This window comes from Primulina tabacum, chromosome 6, assembly GCF_025594145.1.
Source record: "Primulina tabacum isolate GXHZ01 chromosome 6, ASM2559414v2, whole genome shotgun sequence".
NCBI lineage: Eukaryota > Viridiplantae > Streptophyta > Magnoliopsida > Lamiales > Gesneriaceae > Primulina > Primulina tabacum.
In genome coordinates, this window is record NC_134555.1 from 3,375,604 (window position 1) to 3,397,088 (window position 21,485).

The window sequence follows — 21,485 nt, forward strand, 5'->3', positions numbered from 1 at the left end:
ATATTGCCTACAGATCTGGCAACATTCTTGAACTTGTCGTTCTCAAAGCAACTAACGTAGACGAATTGAGCGGCGCGTTCTTGCCCACTAGAAGGAAGATGAGAGGATTGTACAGTGTGATCTTCAGTAATCAGACAGGATTGGAATTTAAAACTAGGGTCACGGTTGGAGATTTGGAGCCCGTCTGGAACCAATGTTTCAACATGATTGTTGATGAATTCATCGTTTCTGGGTTTTTGAATTTGGAACTTATTGATGAAAAACATGGGGAAGATCCGAGAACATCGCAAGGACGTGTGGTTGTGGGTCGCGCTAGGATAAAGCTGCCGAAGGATTTCGGTGTGGTAGAGACGAGAAGAGTAGAGCTTGTGAAGGAAGCGGGATTTGGAATTGGAAACACCGTGGTGGGGTATATTTATTTGAAGTTGAGGCTGTTTAGAGCACATGCACGAAATTTTGCATGTTTGCCTTGAAAGAGACAGGGATTTGGTTGAAATTTTGAATAAAATAATAGTATACAAATTTCGTATTGATTTTGATTTTGATTTTGATTTGACGCGATAGAGTATAGAAAGATTGCTTTTTTGGTAAAATGCTAACATTCTTTCTTGTATCTCTATGCCACCTTTGAAAAACATATATGATGAATTTATATATATGCTTTATATTGATTACTATTGTTAGATTTCTTGATTGTTCATGCTTTTTTTTTCCCACAAAGTATATGTTTTATACATGGACAATATATGAAGATCCATTAATAACAACATTAATTGTCAAAATTATCAACAATCATATGTAAGATTCATTTCATAAATTTGTGTACAATTAAAATGCATGAAACTAAAATATTAAAAAGAAGATAAGAAAAATTCAAAGGCATGATCAGCAGCGAGAATGAAGATCAAGCAGCAGCCCCAACTGGTTGAGCAGCGGCTTTGAGTCTTGAAGATCCATATAAGGTTTCCTCAAATCGGATGATTTCGTTTTTGGATCCGTAGGCTACTTGGGTCCTCTCATCTAGATTACCGATCACCTTGTCTAACACGGACTGTTTGCCGTCACTGCTGTATCCACCGGCCTTTTCGATCAAGAATCCCAAAGGAGCAACTTCGAATAGCAACCTTAGCTTCGCCTTTGCAGTTGGAGATAACACATTTGTGAAAATCCCCTTCTCTTTCACAATGATCTACAAATTTAATGAACACCATGAGAAACTTATGTCACCAAGTTTCAGTCAGTCGATTTTTCTGTGTATGTTTCAAATTTTTTGTGGTTACTGTGAAAAGGTGGGAAATACCTGATTGACATCAGGCACCATTCCTCCGGTGTATCGCAAAGTGTATTTCTCCCGAACATAGTAATCGATCAGCTGAATGTAGTAAGCAACGACACTCCACCTTTAGTAAATATTATTACAATCATATGTTTATATTGAAATGAAACTTAAATTTTACAACTAGGCACCTTGGCATAGTCAGGGTTGTCTGTAGTAGCCCTCAAATTTCCAGGGGAAAACATTTTCCCTTCTCCAATTGATGTTGTATCTTTTACATGTTGCCATTTCCCTGCCACAGAAAGAGAAAACATTAGCGCATGAAAAGCAAAATAGATATTGATTTCGAGTCTAATGAGCCGATCTAGATGGGTGATTAGGTGTCCAGTAAACTAGATTGAAGTACTGTCATATTCAATCAATACTAGATTTAATCCTTTCAAATAGTCAAATGTCACAATGGTGTTCCACTGAAAACTTAAAAAATGCATCAAACCTTCATCGAGTAGAAGGAATTCATGTGTTCCAGGACAGTCCTTGAGAGCAAGAACATAAGTGGTTCGGGGCCCGAAAATCCCCATCGCAGCAGCAACTTGATCAGCTCCGGTTACTCCTGTAAGCTTGTCTCCAGGCCATACTCCGAAGATGGTACCAACTGTGAAATTTGTGTCGACGATGCTAGAGCCATCGAGTGGATCAAATGCCACGCTGAATCCTCCTGTTTGTGAAATTTGACCCCAAAAAATGTATATATGATTGTGATGAATTTGAAGGGGTGTGATAGTTAATGCAAAATGATATGAAAAGATAAAAGACCTTCCACCGGTCCTCCCATGTCTTGGAGTTCCGGCACCTCCTCAGAGCACGCGTATTTGCAGAAGTGGGAGTATTGCAACGCCTACAAGCATCAATACTCAACAATAAAACTGCGACTTCTCGAAGAATCTTTACAGCTCAATGATGTAAGTGTTGGTTTCTTGGCGTTTATATTTCAGGTTCAAGATATGAAGAATGCGTGTGCATATAAGTAAAACATCACTGGTGCAATAACTGATCTATCAAACAATAACTCACGCGAGGCAGGGCCTTGTGGTGGAAGTAGTTTATTGTGACACCACACACAGGGATTAACAATTTGACTCACAAAGCTAGAGCACATGACTAATGGAGCCTATCGTGTGTTTGCACGGCCACACCTCATGGAACAGACTCGACAATTGAACCTATTTCAAAGTTTCATGGATAACTTTCAAGAGTTGCTAGTGAAAAACAGGGGTACGAGGGACCACAATACCATCGTATAATCGAATTCACTTTATGAGATAGATAGAAAGAACACCATAAAATGTCTCGTCTTTCTTTCTTATATATTCTGACCTCAAAAAGAAGCTTGTTAGCGAGCATATCAACTGCAAGTTGCTCATCTCCAAAAGAGTTGACACAAGCTGTTCCTCCACAAGATGCTGTTCTCACTTTGAAGGCGATCGTACGCAGCGCTTCTCCCATGCACATCATCAGCCTAATCAGTCCCTTATCCGGCGTGGCCTTCGTAAGAAATTCTTCCTGCAATCACCAATATAAACAACCACCAAGAATCATTCATCACCAAATACAGCCATTAAATTTTTCTTAAAAATGGAAGCAGCAACCCTTTTCATTACAGTAATCAACTCACCAGACTATCGCCAATCTCGCACTTAATCACAAGCGAAGAATTCTTGGTCTTTGAAAGCTTGATTGATGACTTTGGAGCAAAACGCAAAGACTCTCCAAACAATGAGCTTGCTTTTGAGCTCTGAAGCACAAGTTCCAACACAAGTCTTCAATATATCGACCCTATAACACTTAAAAAGAACAGCGATGAAAACACACCTTGGAACTAACTGGCTGTGAAACGGAACGTGGCGATGCAAGAGAAGGGGAATATTGCTGCGAAGAGATACCGGGGAGGAGTGTTCTATGAGCACAGCTTGTAATACTAGTCTCCATGTTGGATTGTTTCAAGAATTGGGATTCTTTCTTCTTCTTCTATTTAATTCTTGCAAAAAAGATAAGCTGCCATTGGTAGAACCGTAGAAGGGAATGGACTTGACTGATATTTGTGCATGGAGTGACCAGGGAGGTTATAAGATAAGCAATTCACTGTCGAATGCCACGTGGCGTATGATTTATAGATAGATTGATTAAATTTTGTGGATGGAAGTAGCATAAAAAAGAGAGGAATAAATGGCAGGGCAAAGAAAAGTGTTTTTTATGATAAATTTTGTTCCAATACAAAGAACTAGATCAGGAAATGCCTCTCTTCCTGAATTATTGTATCTTTAAAATTTTATACCATTAAAAAAGTTTTTTCCCTCCTAAATATTCTTGAATTATTAGATCATATAAATTCGAAAATCTATATTAATTCTTCTAAATACATCAAAGTTACGAATTGATAAGTCTGCAACAAGTATTGGGTCCTGATGTTGAACAGATCATATCTGCAATTTGAAGTTATCGGAGGAGTACGATTTCCCCCATTTATTTAGCACCGAAGCGGATATTAAAAATCTCTCCGTCCAGATTGTGGCCTTGAGATCTTCGGTCTCCGGGGCTAGCTCCAAAGATCATGTAAAAAATTTTAAAATCAAGAACAATCAATTCAAACGACAAAGGTGATGATGGGTGGAACTTGATGTAGGGGGAGGGGGGTGGGCTTGAACTTAGAAATTAGCAAGTCGATGAAATTTATCCTGAACAGAGATGCACAATTGCTCATCTTTCATTGTATAATCCATATACAAAATAAATTAATAACACATATAAAACTTTAAATAGTTTTCTGGTACAATGCAAGGTAAAAATAAAAGAAAATATATATAAATTTTTTTAAGGAAAAAAAAATAACATTTTTTAGTCACTCTTATTGAACCTACCTTCTTAACTAGGTGTTTTGTTTACTAGTACAGGTTGAAGTCTCAGTCCCTGGGTTCCGGGGCCAAAAAATATGTCGGAGGGCAAAACTGAAGCATGAACCACGCAGTCGTCAAGCAAGTTTGCCTTGATAAAGGAACATTTCATATTACAAATAGTGGAAGTGGCAACTGTTGCCATTCCAAGTTTGTGTATTCTTTCATTTAGTACGCTTCTTAGCTTCGCTGTATAGGATAACACCAAACACTGTCAGAGTATACCCGAGCATCCCGGTCACGGAGACAGGATTCTTAAATATCAAAATGGAGACTACCACAGCCACTGCTCCTTTAGCATTTCCTAGGACCTGAAAGAAGAACCGAGATAATAAGCAAAGCAAAATTTCTGCTTCAATAATCAAACTGAAATCAAGCACGCAATGTTGTCTTGTTTACATGTTTGGGGCTATGTGGAATAGATCTAAACATTCCATCTAAGATATTTTCATAAAACTATAATGGTTCACATGGCTTTCCAGACATGGACGACATGTTTCAAGCTCCCCATTCGAGATCAGCAACCCATGTGCGTCAACCAAGAATCAGTGCAAGGACATAAGAATAGATTAAATATAAACTCCAAGCAGACCAAACAACAGATTTTGGGTGAACCAAAGAATGAAACATGGCCTACTCTTCAATAACAACTTCTAGCCCCAACACTTCTTTTCTCCAATAAATATCCTTTATATCTTTCAAAACAATCATATGCGGCTTAAAGCTACCTCATATTTGGTTCAAATTACTACAATTGATGCCAACATATTTTTTTGTGGCTCGTGGAAATAAGATTGCTTTCAGCAATATGTTCAGAAATTATTTCTAAAATGGTGATCCAGATGGCTTTCCTTTTAACAAGTAGTGCATATTTAAGTGTGGCACATGAAAGGGAAAAAACGTGGTCTTAAGCTTCAGAATGTAATTTCAGAAACAATGGTCACGTCTTCCCAGGAAAAAAAATTTAAAGCAGATTCCAGCTAATAAGTACCATCTGTATTAAAGCTACATGTTGTGTCCTGTTTGTAAACCCACACATAATATCTTGCAACCCTCATTCTTGTTCTGTAAACTCCAAGATCCAAATGTCTCTTTATTTCCTTGAGATGAAGATTAGCACGTACTTTGGTTGCCAGAAATTTCCGCTCGATGAAAACATTCGTGCAAGTTTAAATTCAATAAATCATAAAAATGAGGTTTGAATTGGACGAAGAAGTGTCAAATACCTGAAGAGTTAGAGCACTAGTGTGCTTTGTGACCAAAAAATTGGTCAGATTTACAAAATATGCCAGCGCAGAGTTGAACACAAGTAACCAAATAATTCTTATATCGTCTCTTGCAAGTGCCAATGTGATACCCACAACGTTTTCTTCCATAAAAAGTGTTGCAGGAAGTAGAAGCACGACAGCTATAGGAGCCATGTAGAGGAGCAAATTCATAGAATTCAGCTTTTCCCTTCAACAATTAAAAACTTACTTTCAACGTACATATCGAATATACTACATGAAAAAGGCACAACACTCCAGTAAGTATCAGAAAAAAGTATGCATCATAAAATCAAAGATTACCCTTCCGACGAAAGCAAAATCCCCTGAACCACTGATTTTAGTGCCCTTGCAGCTGTTGCACCAATGCACATGATAAACCCAAACATGTGAAAACTCGGCTCGCCCTAAAAAAATAAAATCGGGAGAGATGCGTCAACACCAATTTTTCAAAAAAACCCATAGACATAGAAACTCAGCTGTAACAGCAAAGCATAATACGGAGAAAGATGATGTGCTTCATAGTTCATATGTATTTCGCCATGAATTCATACATATTTTGCATCTGCACGTGATGTAATTCATTTTAAATTTTTATATTAAAACTGGTCAATATATAAGCATTATGTGGAACATGGAAAATTGCTCTTACCCTGATCCAGCCAAAAGAAACCTCACTTTTTAAAAATTGAAAGTTTTTGCAATGAACTAGGAAACCTTGTCTTTTAATTCATGATTTCGACCAAATCAGGAGTTTCAAAACTTTTCATGTTGTCCAAAGAAATCAATGCTATTGTTTTCTGGAAAAGAGCGTTCAGTGTTTTGGAATTCGAGGATTTCAAGTGCAGAGCAAAAATCTCAAAAATCCTTCAATCCGTAGACACTAATCAATCAAATGTCCTAAAAGAAAGATGGTCATCATAGACACAGAAAAACAGCAACTGCGAGCCGAAATAATGTCCTTTGGCCTTGGAGCCACCAAAAGCTCTCATCTCCAAAATCAACATTGTCCATGGAATTCCATTATGGAAAATAAAATAAATGGAAAGAATCATGCGCTCAGCTAAACAAGAACAGCAATCAATCATTCTTATAACTACATAAACAAAACAATATATAAATACAAATCAAACCAAAACTCGTGAGGCATAAAAGGATGATACTTGATCAATATACTGTAGAAATGAGCGCTGTAATGTACCGGCTAAAATCCACACCAATCAAATATTCAATAAAAGAATCAACACATACCCCACTAGCAATAATAACTCCTGTAACAACTGGAATCAACGTCACGTAAGTCAACCACGCCTCTCGCTTCAGGATCATTAAATACGCAAACACCGCCGTGAAGAAAGGCGTGGTAGCCCCGATTGCCTGATTGAAGCTAACAGGTAAATACTTAAGCGAAACATTCCCACTAACAACCGAAGCACAGAAAATCAAGCTCAAAGCTGAAATCTTCATAAACTGAACCCTAGATCTTATAGTCTGCATCGGCACCATCTTCATCCAAGCGATGGCGATGTAGCTAAGCAATGAGCAAGCCATCATGTGACACATCGTCAAGAAAATCGGGTACCTGAATCCGTAATTGCTCAACAAATACTTGTTCAAGAGCAAAACCCCAATGTTCGATGAGTACCATGCTGACACCAGACCAATCGTGAAATATCGGCCGGAGGATTTAGACCCCAACATCTCTCCGGATCTCCAAAGAACAATTGAATCGAAAAAATGGGTTAAATCAACATCAAAATAAATAAAACTGGGGTAATAACGAATTTTAGTTGGGATCTATTAGGCTTAGAAAAGAGCGTCGGAAGGAGGTGAAGAAAAGGTTGGATCTTTGATGCACATGTGAAACGAATGAGAAGTCAAATTTGTGTTGAATTGGAAATGGAACTGTTCATGTCCACCATAGTCTGCATATAATATTAAAAACGCCATAATGAGCAAATTAAATTAAAATAAATTAATTCAATCAAAACAAAAATAAATTAAATTGAAAAATAATTAAATGGACATACAATATTCAATGCAGAAATAGGAGTATCTATATCCAGAGATATTCGTCATATTTTTTGTTATTATATATATATGTGTGTATATATATACATATATATATATATATGTGTGTGTGTGCGCGCAGTGGCGGAGCCATACCCGGCTGGAATTATAAACTCTAAAATCTTTTAATATTTTAAATTGATCTACCCGGACTAATATCATATTATTTAAAATTTATAAAAAATTTACATATACATTTTTTTTAAAAAAAAATTGGGTCATCCGGGCTTGAACAGCCATGTGGCTCGCCTCTGTATACATATATACATATATATATATATATATATATATATATGGTGTCAATAATTAATTATTAAAAAAATTATAAAGTATATTTCACAAAAGAAAATAAATTATAAAGTATAGTTCACAATTCAAAATCTGTGAATTAATTTATTTTTTTAGATAAAATGGTAGATAAATTCTTTTTAGAAATGGTGGCTCGAAGATGAGTTCTAAATTTAGATTTACGCTAATTTAAAATTAGTATAATACTACAATAAAGTTGTGAGTTGGGGATACAGCAAACTAACTACATTTATGTCGAGATATTCCATATTTGACCAACTTGTGTTGCATTCATTGGTATCATTTAGTTTTTTTTTTTTTTTTTTCCTCTGTCGTTGACAAAAACTTGTGTGAGACGATCTCACGGGTCGTATTTTGTGAGATGAATCTCTTATTTGGGTAATCTATGAAAAAATATTACTTTTTATGTAAGAGTATTACTTTTTATTGTAAATATCGGTAGAGTTGACCCGTCTCACAGATAAAATTCGTGAGATCGTCTCACAAAAGACCTACTCTTCGTTTATGTTCTACATTGATGTTTATTTAGGAGTATTTAACTACAGTTTGGTTCGATTTATACCCCAAAAAAAAAAATTTGAATCAAAACTTATTTTTATCGATTTTACAAATTTTCAAATCAAACCAAAACATAAATCGCAATTTTCAAAATGTTAAAATTACTAAAATGTTTTAAAAAATTTAAATGATTGGACCAATCAAAAACCAATCAGTCCTCTTAGGTTTCCTAGATTTTAGTTTTTTTTCTTGAAGAAGAAATCAATAAAGCACCAAAAAGATTGATGGGCCGACATAACAAAATATGGGCCCACTTAGTTAATAAAGCAGACCCAGATCTCATTAGGGCTGCCGCATAAATAAGTCCACTATCCACTAGTCAGGTAAATAATTGTTATATCTATTATGCAATATATAACTAAAGCCCACTATATTTTTAAAATTATATAATAATAATAAAATAACAAATCAGATTTTGCTGTGTAACATCAATGTATACATAGGCATAGTTCGGTACACATGATATGATAAACATGTGATATATAATATAAATATACGTTAAGGATAAATAAGATGTAGGATATTACATTTAATGTTTGGTAAGATTTTAATAAGAGTGATTAAATTTATATATTAGATTGTAATAACAAAATTAATCTTATCATAATAAATTTTATAATTTCAAAATTGTTGTTTGAGTTCATATTTCTTATCTGTTAATGCTTATTTTTACCTAATTTTATATATTATATAATATGATAAGTGATTCATTGATTTTGTGAGTCAAGTCAAATATCAATTTTTAAAGTTAATCGAGTGATACTAATAATTTTATTGAGATTTATAAAAATTATTTATATAATTATCTCGAGTTCGTTTATATAATTATCATATTATATAATATATAAAAATATTTATTTGATTTTAATTTCTACCAACTAGCACAGATTTATATAAATCATTTATATATAACTATCATCTAATGATACTAATTTAGAACTTGATCATGTAATAGGGTTTATGATTTTTATATATTGAGGGCAATTAAGTAATTTGTGGTGTCTTTATCATTAAATTAAAATTATCACATCTCATAAAAGAGTATTTTATATTTATATAAAATTATTTATCACGGGCTCATGATATTATCACATGCTTTCTAAAAATGTACCAAACGTGAGATAAGAAATATTATTTATCAATCTCTTTCTTATCCAACGTACAAAATTATATCATACAGTACTAACAGTAGCATTGCCAACTTTTCAGGTTTTTTTAATGTTACGATGATCATTTATGCCTATCCACCATTGACTTTCCATTTCACATACATAAATCAATCATATACATAAATCAATACACATGTGTGCGCGCGTGCGCGTGGTGTTAATGAGTTGGTTCGAAAGTGTATCGTCGATCTTGTAGCGATTGTTGGAAATTATTTCTAACTACTAAATATTCGCGCGCACGTGCGTGTGGTGTTAATGAGATGGTTCGAAAATGTATCGTCGGTCTTGTAGCGATTGTTGGAAATTATTTCTAACTACTAAATATTACATGATTTATATAGCAAACCAAGTTGGAAATGGGATGTTTGAAAAGGGTAACAATAAAAGTAGTGGAAGTAAAAAGGTTGAAAAAATTGGGGTTGGAAATTTTGTAGTTGCATAGTAGGTCTAGTAGGACCATATTACCCTGCCTATGGCTATGTTTTGAATAAAAAACAAAATATTCGACACTTTAATTTGTCCTATACAACATAAAAGTGTAGTCCACGTGGGAGACATGTGGCCTACTTTTTTTCCCGAATTTAAAGACACACCTGTCCGAAATTCTTCGACTGACAACACACAACTCATACACAAGATTTAGCAATCTTGCTCAAAATTTGTTGAATTTTAGGCAGTGGACATCATATTGTTGTGTTCTACCTAAAAACGAAGACAGGGCATCGATCGATTCATACGGCCAATGGGTAAGCTTCATTAGTTGTCAACTCCAATAAAATCAAAAGTTGCAAAGAAGAATATGAAATGTCGAGAAAGGATCGGAGCGGTATAATAATATTAGGAAGGTTTTCATTTGAAATGAATAATTCCTTTCAATGATTAGGTCTGTTGTTATACAAATCATGGTACGGGTCAACTTTGCTCGTATTTACAATAAAAAGTAATATTTTTGAAATAAAAATTAATATTTTTTCATAAGTGACTTAAATAGAAGATCTGACTCAAAAAATTGACATATGAATTGTTCCCTGTGTAATTTCTAAATTTAAAATTTCATTGCAACTATTTATATTTAATTTTAAATATTTACTTAACTTAGTCCTTTGGAAATCATTATCAAAATTCACAATCCAAATCAAATTTTCCAATCCAAAACCAATGTAGAGGTACTTATGCAAAGGGGGTCTTTTTTCTTTTCTTTTTTTTTTAAATTGGGCTATCAATGTTTAATTAAAGAAACTTTGAATAAGGTTTCACCACATGTAATATGATTCCTTTGCCTTTGGGACACTAAACGTAGGAATAAAGACACCCTTAATTGTATATTTTTCCTTAGTTCTACTTTGGATTCCAATTAAATAAAGTCTCAACTTCAAGCCATGTGATTTTGACCATTTGAGTGTAAATCTTGTTGCCATTCTATGGTACATCTTCTATTTTACAATGGTTATTTCATTTTTCACCCTATTTATTTCCCAAATATTGTTGATATATTATGAGCAATTTAAGCATGAAACGTGAAATATTATGGTATGTTCTCATTTAAAACTCTATGTAGCATAATATTCAAAACATGCAACACAATTAACCTGTTGTCACACTTCAAATCCAATGCACGAATTTCTTGAAATTTTACTAAGAAAAATACAAGTGTACGATATTTTCTGTTTATTTCATCTCTCATATTCATTGCTTACCATTCATAAAAGTTTCCAAATTGAAATATGTAAACTTTAAATAAAAAAAAAAAATTCAAATTTGGTGAGCTTGCCACAAACTTCTAAGGATGGATTTCACTAAAAATCCAAGTAAATTTGTATACTAATTTCCTACTTACACTATAAATTTGGAAAGACTATTTTCATATTTTCAGCAGTTGAATGAATACATGGTAGGGGTTTGAAAATAAACAAATAAAATCAAAGAGTGTCAAATCTTTTTTTTTAAAAAAAAAAAAAAAAAAACAGTGAGCATGGCAGTGTATAGATTTGCAATCATTCTTTGCACTATATGCGTGCCAAATGAAAACATCATTGCCGATTAAAAGATCAAACACCAAACCAAAAATAAATTTATAGCCCACTTAAGATTCAAGAAAACATGCCCTAATTTCATGAGTAAGAAGTGTTAGTGTGTTATCTCAATCATCATGCACTAATACACTAATTCATTTGATAAATTTAAATTGTTTTCTTCAACAAATCGGCTTGAAAACGTGCAGGTTAATTAATGAATGTACACAGAAGAATTTGACAAAATAAAGGTCTAACCAAGAATAATATATATCAAAACCACCCAAGATTTCTGGTCATTTACACATATATATTAAACTTTCTGAGCCAAAAAACACCTGGAAATGAAACCTTACCTCATTCAAGCTGAAAAGACACGAATTTGGGAAGTGGGAACTACCCATTTTCCGTCTAAATAAATTGATGGATTAACTTTCTTAGAAGAAGATGCACTTGCTTGCAAAATAATAACCATTTCTCCATTAGTTTCCATGAAGCAGTTTTGTTTCAAGATCTTCACCAGATCTCCATGTTGTAGGGTTGAAGCCACCAAAGGAAGAATCCGAAGGGATAGCATGATCCAAAATTCAATAGATCGTATATATTAATTCATATATTGAAATGGGATCAATGCGATCCCTTTGGACTCCTCCTTTAGATACTGTGAATTAATATGAAGAAAATCTCTCGCTGCGTGAGAGGAAGGAGAAAGAAGTTATCTGAGAACTTTTCAATATATAAAACAAACTGCTCCAATGAAATTCATGCCTTAACTTGAGCCTTTTATTTATTTTTATATTATATATATAATATTTACTTTTTAAAAACTTTTTAGCTTTTTTTGTTTAATCTATAAGCAAAAGGGTATCATTCTCTATTTTTTTTATTTTTTTTTTGGGTATTATGGTAATATAATTATTTAATATTTCTATTATAAAGCAGACACATGGGGGAAGGTGGGTCAACCATTCTTTCTTCGAAATTCCAAACAAGTTGGGTTGAGATATTAATATTTAAAATATTTTTAATGATTGTTTTAATTAACTAATTAGATTTAATGATATTCATGGTCCCATCCACGTTGATTGCTACAAATTGAAGTCGCCTCAAATTGAATATTGAACCTTTATAATTCATTCTTTTACAGCGTGACATCATGAAATAATAAATGTTAATCTTACTTTATAATATCAAAGATTTCTTTGATTAGGTATTAAAACTCAAGTTCACTCACTAATGGTAGTTAACAAGGATCCTACGGAGTAGTGGTCGAATTAACAGCACGTATTGGTCCAAAGATGTGGAGTCTATGCTTCAACTCGCATAATTTTTAAATTATGCGAGTAGTTGTATCTCATGAATGTTAATCGGTCTCTAATCAGTCTCTATTCCAGTGTAGAGTTCGATTAGCGACCGATTTAGTTGATATCAATAACCTGGGTCGTTAATTGTGAGATATCGATACCATGAATCGGTCTCTAAATTAGCGATCACGTTCACGTCGTCGGTCTTTGTAATAAAAATCGATATTTTAATGGGGTTTCTATTTAGACAACGAATAATTAAAGTGAGTCTCTAATTTTGATACCGATTCATAAGTGGGTCGCTAAATGAGAGACCGATGTCATACTTAGAGAATCATGAATTTATGAAATCAGTTTCTAGAATAGATATCGTTTTTCCGCCTTCATCTCTTTTGTTATTACATCAATTCAAAATCACAGCGCATTTAATATATATAATCAATCAATATAACCATCCAAAAGACAGATAGTTGATGAATATCTAAAACAGAAAAAACCTATTAGTGTAGGGTTTTAATGTACGTCCAATTCTTTTTAATGGTCAAAGATACCCGAAATTAATAATAATGGTAATTAATTTTGTTTCCATCAGGTTACATATCTGGACAAGTGGCCGTAAATTGAGTGAAAATAACAGTTTCTTAGGCATTGGACGTCTTATCAAACTATAATTGTTGGTTCTATATCCATATTATAACAAAAATTTGAAATAAATCTTAAATTCTGTCGTGTCTGCTAATAAACAAACAATTTTGATTTTAACGTAAGACTATATCTCTTATGAAACGGTTTCACAATTTTTTATTTGTGTTACGGGTCAATCTTACCGATATTTACAATGAAAAGTAATACTGTGAACATAAAAAGTAATATTTTTTTCATGAATAACCCAAAATTAATGAAGAATATGATAGTAATATTACTTTGGTGTAATATTTTGATTGGATTTATGAATATCGACGACACTATTCACTGTTTGAAGTGAATGATAAAATATTGAAGCACACTATACACGAGAACTTAATGTAAACTAGCACATTCGATCAGTAGTGTCGCGCATGCACATTTAGAATATATTTTTCCTATGTGAGTAAATTTTATAAAAATAAATGTATTTTAAAATAATCCTTTTGTTTTTATTTAATTTGATTGAATTTTGCGCTTATTTATTTATTTTAGATAAGTTTTATTTCTTTTTCCTTTTGTTTTATGTTTTAAATTTATTTTTGTAAAAGTAATTGGTGAAATCTCTAAAGCCTGATGATGATGCTTGGGTAAATCGGGTAAAGTAAGTGGGTGATTAAACCGCGCCGGGTGAATTTTGTTGGGAATGTGGGAGACCGGGTTGGTAGTTCCCGGACTATGTAATCTTCACACTCACAGAACAAGGAACATTAATGAGGCGTCAGATGATTTTGCGACGTATCTACTCCGACGATTAAGTCAGTCAAGTGTTTTTTGCGGGAAAATGCGAAATAAAGAATGTAAATTGAGTATTTGTGGGAAACAGTAAGTGAATTGAATGCTTCATAATTAATAAAATCTGAGTATTTATAGAGACACGAGTGATGATGCCTTTGTTTTAGGTGTCCGACCTTTCTTGAGAGCGTGATGGTTGCGCATGCCCTTTTTTTTTACACTGTCACAACTAACACCCCATACTACATCTATTACAGCCACATCAACCTTGCATGTACTGAATAATATGTCAATGATTTCACAGCATGACTTCTCGTACATGTTAAGATTGGAACTTGGACCTAACTCAACCCCAAAAGCTAGCTCAATAGGGGGAGGATTGTCCAAGTCTATATATGCAATTCGCAGGTATTTTATCCAACCAATTTGAGACAACTAACACACCCCTCCACATGCCTAGAAATGAACATTTGGAGCGTGAAATTTACAAATAACCCAATTATGGGGAGAAAAAGTGATCCAACTATAGACAGTCCAACACATAACGGTGGAACATGAGCTCTGATACCATGTTAAGATTAGAACTTGGACCTAACTCAACCCCAAAAGCTAGCACAAGGGGGAGTATTGGCTAATTCCATATATGCAACTCTCAGGTATTTTATCCAAGCGATGTGAGACAACTAACAATACATGTGGGCCCAAGATTGGCATTTGTCCCGGAATGCTCGGGTAATGATCGCTATGTTAGGCTATGAATAGAACCACTGATCTCTCTAAGTTCTATTATGCCGTCTGGACTGAGCTGAGAGTCCGGGCTCATTCAAGCATAGGTTGTTTTATTATCATATAGTGTTTTGCTAAGTGGCTCTCATACCAGCTCGAGCTATGGGATGACCCGAACAGTTCTCGGGGTATATGAGGTTGGATACTCGAACATTCTTACTTATGGACGTGGCGTGTAATTAATCTTTGATTAAAGAGGCCTAAAGCAAGTAACTAGCGCAATCTGCCAGTCTGCCATCCAATATAATTCCTCTCATTAAATGGAAAGGTGGCCCGACATTCCAATATCGACAAGAGCAAGGTTTTATTGACTGAAGAAAGAAAAAACATTATGGTAGGGGACCTTTAGGTCGACATCGTCTCTCAAATTTTTCTTATTTTTTTAAAATTTAATTTCGCATAATTATTCGAGATCTAGTGTCACATAACATACGCATGATATACTGAGATTTTTGAAAACTTTACATTAAAAATGTTTTTTGATCGAAATGGAAGATTTTCGTTATTACATGTACAGATTCTATTTTTACCACCCTGCCCGGAACAATGAATAATATTATTATTTATGATGTACCATAGAAAGATTAATGTATTCACATGGGAGGCAAGTAATTGCCTTGAATGCATTTGAAAACATGTACTCCCAGCTACTCAGCATGATGCATAAGTTGTTCCACAAATTCTGCTACATCATTTGTCACGCCAACAATTTCCCCCGTGCAATTTCCAGCTATAATTAATTTTATTTATTAAAAAAACTTAATGACTCGACATATGGGCGATTTACGATGAAAAAATTCATTTTATAGTGAAATGATCGATCGACTATCTTATATAATAATAACAGAGAGTTGTAACACAGAGTCGCCCCTAGTCAAGTCATGTCACAAGAACATTATTGACATTGTGTTAGGGAACCTATTTTGGCAGGTCTGATAAAAGTTTAAAGCGCAAATAATCGTGCAAAGTTTTCAACGCAAGACAACATCTCGCGATCCCAATGTTGTCGGTACAGTCAAACCAATTTGTATGAAATCAATTTTTATTTTTAACATCGTATGAGATTGTTAAATGATATAGCTGGATTATATACCCACCCTCCCTCACCTAGCTAGCAATTAATAATTCCTCCATATAATAAAATCAATAAATTCTTAGCAGAACTCCGCGCGTACATTAATAACGTGTTTTTGATAAATAAAGTAGATATCTTGTGAGACAGTTTTATATGTATTTATTCGTTAGACATGTCAATCATATCTATATTTACAATAAAAAGTAATACTTATGGCAAAAAAAAATAATATTTTTTCATGATTGACAAAAATAGAACATTCGTCTCACAAAATTGACCCAGAAGATCATTTCAAAAGTTTTTGTGAACAAAAAATATACTAATGAGATTGTTTTCACTAGTGAAACATGAATGGACCACTCAGTGTAGTGCATGCAGGCTTAGTATGATACTGAGTAGGCACCCACTGCACATTAACTCCAAATTAAACACGCAAATATAATAAAATTATTTGGAAATAAAAAGTAGAATTTGTTTTTTTATCTCGTACAGATTTAGATACGAGGGTTTTTGGAAATCACATTTCAAGTACATATGTCTCTTCTTTATTGTGCATGAATATATATGATCCCCACACTACGATTGTTGCCCATATGGTAGAGCATTTCTTGGAAGAAGCTGTCGTCATTTGCATATATGCTTGTTTTTGGCCTTTTTAATTCATATGAATTCTCATTGATTCAATGCCATTTTCAACTAACACTTCAATGAAATTGCTTTTCTTTTATTGTTATGGTCAATGAGGTGAGCATTCGGTTAATTGAACCGAATTAACCGAAGTTCTTGGAGGCTAGCCGAACCAAACCAAATCGAATCATGTAAATGTAAACCGATTAGACTTAATGACAGAATCATGACAGAATCATAATTGTAGCAGTGCTGATTAAAATTAAATAGTGAAGTAATCCCGACTTTCAGACCATTTTCATTACTTTTAAATATACATATATACATGTAACAGAGAAACATGTACGTGTAAACCGACAGACTTCGTGGGTTTTGTCCGTATAGAATGAACAAAGAATTTAATTTTATTTTTTCATAAAACACAAATTATTTTGTCAAAAATATACGTACGACCAAGAAATTACATTTACTTACACGTCGCAGATGTCAATAGTAAAGTACATATTTTTGTGCAGGATCTGGGATCTGCTGTCTTTAGAGTTTTGAAACTTCTTTTGTTCAAAAAAAGAAGAAAAAAAGGACCACATGCGTTGGGTAATAGATGTAATTTGGTATGTGTCTCCGAAATCGCTGCCATGTCTCACAGTGGAGCTGATGGAGTTGCGCGCGATTTTTCTTCATTTCTCGTATATACTTTTAGAACTGGTAGAAGACTAGCTAGGTTTTGCATGTTTAGCTTCAAGCCCCAATCATTATTATATCTACATGCGTAGCTCAAATGATTGTTCAGCCTGTCGATTTTGATTTCACGACTCAATTTTATGACACATATATTTTATTTAGATCAATCATGTCAAAAGTATTATTTTTACTGTAAATATGAGTTTGTCTCATATCGTCTCACAAGATACCTACTCGAAATAAAAATGGTGTCTCGTAAAAGATGAAATTTCAAATATATTTATATAACTTCACCATTATATATACAATATCATGTACATTTCAGTTTCCCTAGCCCGACTGTATTGATTTTGAATGAGTTGATGAAGTTGGAATCTTATATATCACCATCCTCATCTTGTTGTTTTGAGTAATTTATTTGAACTAGTAAAGATGCATGTACTTGCATGTGTTATTTTTTTTTTAATTTGATCAAATAATACTAAACAATTAACACGTAATTATTTTCAATTTAGAAGAGTTGTTCGATTGAAAATGAAAGTTTTGTTTAGATTTTTTTCAATGTAAAATATAGAGTGGCTTAGAAGGTTTTTAGTAGGGTAAGAATGGTAATTATGGAATTAAATATTTTGGTGTCCTCTAAAGTATTTATTCTAAAAGTCTTAAACTTAATAATATTATATATATATATATATATAATATAGATTAATGAATATGAGCTAAGGGCAGCATACAGGATAAGTCATACAATATATAGAGTGATATCCCATGGATGGGCCTCTACTCCTGGCTCATCTCTAGCTCAAATGAAAGATATGCTCAGCTTCACTTATATCTTCAGTCTGTGACTTGAGCGTCGGAGGGACTATGTCGGGACACTCTCCTGACCCCCTTCTAACGGTCTTATTCGTGATTTCAGGCTCAGGACAATCTCGAAACCTGCGTCTGGACTAATGACACTTGCTGAAATCAGACCCTAAATTTTCCGTGAGTATCACAGAGTTATTCATGAAATGGTAGATCGGGTTTTTCCCCACTCTTCTTAACTGATCGCAGAGTTCAGATTACTTATCCCATGTAGCCACTTAACGTGAAAAAGCACGGCTTAATCTTGATTAAGTGTGAAACTTGATAAATATAATGTGTCACGTAACATCCATTTCATTAAGATTAAGAGACGACATTTAACTCAACATAAAAATTTTACTCCACACAAGTTTACGATTTTGAGACATATTTTTTATAACCTGAAAATTTATGCATTTATTCTTAAAATTTGTATGTTTATATGTTATTTAACTTATTAATCAACTCACCATAATTAAAGTTGTACTAAAAACAAAAAACAGTTTTCACGCTTCTCCTTGCCGAGAACCCGTTAAGAAAAATAAACTGGGCCAGTAGATTGGGCCGATAAGTACTTTTTTCATCGAACCGCAGTCCAATTTGGTAGAATTGGGTCTTTAGTTTTCATGTTAATCCAACATCTGAAAATATCATAATAATCTATTCTATTTTATTAAAGTTGAGGACATGATAGTAATCACATAAAAAGGACACCAACTTTTTTTTTTCAATTTTACCCTTATATGATATTAATATTCACTTTTGTTTTTGTTTTTTTTTTATTTCAACACACTTTTATTTTTTTATTTCAAGAATTTCAAATATCAATTTAATCCCTCCATAATTTGTCAAATTTCACTTTAATTCATCGATAATGATAAAAAAGACTGTACACACATGCATCATATATACAGAGTAATTAGTATATATTAAGTTTTCTTCCAAAAACTTGGTGTAATGGTTTATTTATATTTTATTATATATTAATAAAGTATCAATTTTTTAATTAAAAGAGTTGCTCAGTACATATGACTTTCAGATCACACGTTTCATTCCTTAGTCCTTACACCATCGGCTCTCTTATTTTATTTTTTTCCTTCTCTTTTGAATGCATTATTTTAAATTGTATTTTAATCCTAGATATTTTTCATAATTATATTTTGGCTCTAATTTCGTTATAAATCAATTTAATTATTATCTTCGTTGGTAAACACATGCAGAAATGTGTTGAATTACGTGTACAGATGGATCTCCTTTCCCAGCGTTCATAATTGTGACACCGAGGTGCCAAACCTTCCCGAGAGAGATCACACCTGAATGAAACTCTATCAATAATTTATTAATAATCGAAACAAAACAAAAAGTACAGTAGAATATGCCAAACCCTGAAAGGATAGCTCTCGATCTCGACGCCAGCTATGTTCCACTTCGTGACATGTGTTCTTTCTTCAATTAGCGCGGGATTTTTTCAACAGGTCTTTTGGGGTTCTGTAGAAATGGGAACTTTACCGCAATCTCATGTGGCGGATTTGGAATCAGCTGGCGGTGGCCGCCAGGTTCCCGCCACGAGTGGTGGTGGAGGATCACTCTCCTCCAATGTGCCCGGTGAAAGTCTTGTTGAGTCTACGGATGTGGGAAGTGGGGCGGTTGAAAATAAGCTGCGTTTAGGAAGAAATCTGAGGGTTTGTAGAATTTGCCATTTGTATACGGATGCAACCAATCAAGATTCTGGACTGCTTTTTGAACTGGGTTGTTCATGTAGAGAAGATTTGGCGGTTGCCCATAAGCAGTGTGCCGAGGCTTGGTTCAAGATTAAGGGCAACAAGTAAGTAGATTCTTTTGAAAAGATTTATTTCAATCACAAAACGTAATTAGTTTTTGGCACTTGGAGTGTACGATATATACCTGCTCGAATTGGTCTGGGGTGGGATTCTTGGATCCTAGTTGTCTTCCTTCTGTCTTTTACTTTGTCCTTGTCTAAATGTTTTTTTATGTTCAGAGTAATTCTTTACCCGTGTTATCATGTCATTAATTAAACTCAACTACCATCCATTAAAGTTCCACAAATCTCGTTTTCACATGTACCTGTGATGCTTTCTGAACATTATCTGTAAGATTCAAGCTGGTTTTCGACTTGTAAAGCATTCTACAGAAGGCCACGCCACTGAGTCAGTCAAAAGAGATACAACTGAAGACTAAATTCAAGTGTTTGAAGCAGCAAAAAGATGAACATAAGCATGTGTTGCATATATTTGGTATAAAATGTGTTTGATTTCAAACACATCACAACATTTACTTCTTGTATATCGCCACTCATTCCTAAAATGGAAATCTTGTGTCATTTCCAAAAATGCATCCCGTATGTAGCAAGATTTCATCTTTGAACATTTTCCTTACGGTACTGGACCAGAGTTTTAATTAGTTGAGTTATGCACCTGAGCAACTGTATATATTTTGTGGGGTAACAGCGGACTCTTGGCGCATGTCTGTGTGTGTTATCGATTCAATATCATGAGCCGCATTAGATTTGATACATGTTTCAAACTGCAGAATCTGTGAGATATGCGGATCAATTGCACAAAATGTTTCAGGTGCAGATGAGGCCGAGTCAACACAACCGCAAAATGGATCATCTACCACCGCCATCATGCCTACAAACATCACAGTCTCTCGAAACATCTGGCAAAGTCACCGGGTTCTCAACTTTCTATTAGCTTGTATGGTGGTTGCATTCGTCGTCTCTTGGCTCTTTCACTTCAACGTACGCTCGTAACATGAAGTCATGAACCAAAGAGATCAAACTCGAAGAATAAGTCTATGTTCCACTGAATTATTTTGTATTTATTCGGTTTGGCTTCGTTTTTTCACTATCTTTCGGGGTTTTGAATGCTCATCCGCCGAATGTGTGGACTAGTGATGGATTCAAAAGATTTGTGTTTGTTTGTAGCGAGTGTAATTGTCGGAGAAAAAGTAGAATGTATTTGTATATTCTTGATGAACTAACAGCTCTGATATAGCATCTGTTGCTTTTTTAAGTAAGGTCTCATGTGAGATAATCTCACGAATCTTTATCTATGAGGCGGATAAATCTTACCGATATTCACAATAAAATATAATATTCTTAGTATAAATGTAAT

At 33.9% G+C, this 21,485-nt stretch overlaps 3 protein-coding genes across 3 annotated transcripts; 1 reads left to right on the top strand and 2 right to left on the bottom strand.

The window, feature by feature from the left end:
* Positions 1–747: 747 nt before the first annotated feature.
* LOC142548768 (sedoheptulose-1,7-bisphosphatase, chloroplastic-like) lies at positions 748–3,283 on the bottom strand. The gene is made up of 8 exons (XM_075657280.1): positions 3,149–3,283; positions 2,952–3,071; positions 2,654–2,839; positions 2,093–2,174; positions 1,773–1,994; positions 1,468–1,568; positions 1,301–1,372; positions 748–1,189 (listed from the first exon to the last, which is right to left on the bottom strand). The coding sequence occupies exons 1-8, from the start codon at positions 3,263–3,265 to the stop codon at positions 905–907; spliced, it is 1,185 nt and encodes a 394-aa protein (XP_075513395.1). The 5' UTR covers positions 3,266–3,283; the 3' UTR covers positions 748–904.
* LOC142548769 (putative sugar phosphate/phosphate translocator At3g11320) lies at positions 3,272–7,404 on the bottom strand. The gene is made up of 4 exons (XM_075657281.1): positions 6,744–7,404; positions 5,796–5,899; positions 5,454–5,682; positions 3,272–4,538 (listed from the first exon to the last, which is right to left on the bottom strand). Exons 1-4 carry the CDS (start codon positions 7,191–7,193, stop codon positions 4,392–4,394), a joined length of 930 nt encoding a protein of 309 aa, XP_075513396.1. The 5' UTR covers positions 7,194–7,404; the 3' UTR covers positions 3,272–4,391.
* A 12,217-nt stretch (positions 7,405–19,621) lies between these two features.
* Positions 19,622–21,375, top strand: LOC142548011 (uncharacterized). Its single transcript, XM_075656384.1, has 2 exons — positions 19,622–20,173; positions 20,899–21,375. The coding sequence occupies exons 1-2, from the start codon at positions 19,767–19,769 to the stop codon at positions 21,119–21,121; spliced, it is 630 nt and encodes a 209-aa protein (XP_075512499.1). The 5' UTR covers positions 19,622–19,766; the 3' UTR covers positions 21,122–21,375.
* The last annotated feature ends 110 nt before the right edge of the window (positions 21,376–21,485 follow it).

Bases quoted from the DNA above. Each gene is read 5' to 3' on its own strand.
- LOC142548768 (XM_075657280.1), bottom strand. From the start codon at position 3,265: ATGGAGACTAGTATTACAAGCTGTGCTCATAGAACACTCCTCCCCGGT. The intron at 1,569-1,772 runs GTTTGATGCATT...TTTCTGTGGCAG, and splicing joins ATTCCTTCTACTCGATGAAG to GGAAATGGCAACATGTAAAA. The intron at 1,373-1,467 runs GTGCCTAGTTGT...TACTACATTCAG, and splicing joins ACAACCCTGACTATGCCAAG to CTGATCGATTACTATGTTCG.
- LOC142548769 (XM_075657281.1), bottom strand. From the start codon at position 7,193: ATGTTGGGGTCTAAATCCTCCGGCCGATATTTCACGATTGGTCTGGTG. The intron at 5,900-6,743 runs GTATGTGTTGAT...TTATTTTTTTAG, and splicing joins GAGTTATTATTGCTAGTGGG to GGCGAGCCGAGTTTTCACAT. The intron at 4,539-5,453 runs GTATTTGACACT...TTCTTCTTTCAG, and splicing joins CTAGTGCTCTAACTCTTCAG to GTCCTAGGAAATGCTAAAGG.
- LOC142548011 (XM_075656384.1), top strand. From the start codon at position 19,767: ATGTTCCACTTCGTGACATGTGTTCTTTCTTCAATTAGCGCGGGATTT. The intron at 20,174-20,898 runs GTAAGTAGATTC...TTCAAACTGCAG, and splicing joins TTCAAGATTAAGGGCAACAA to AATCTGTGAGATATGCGGAT.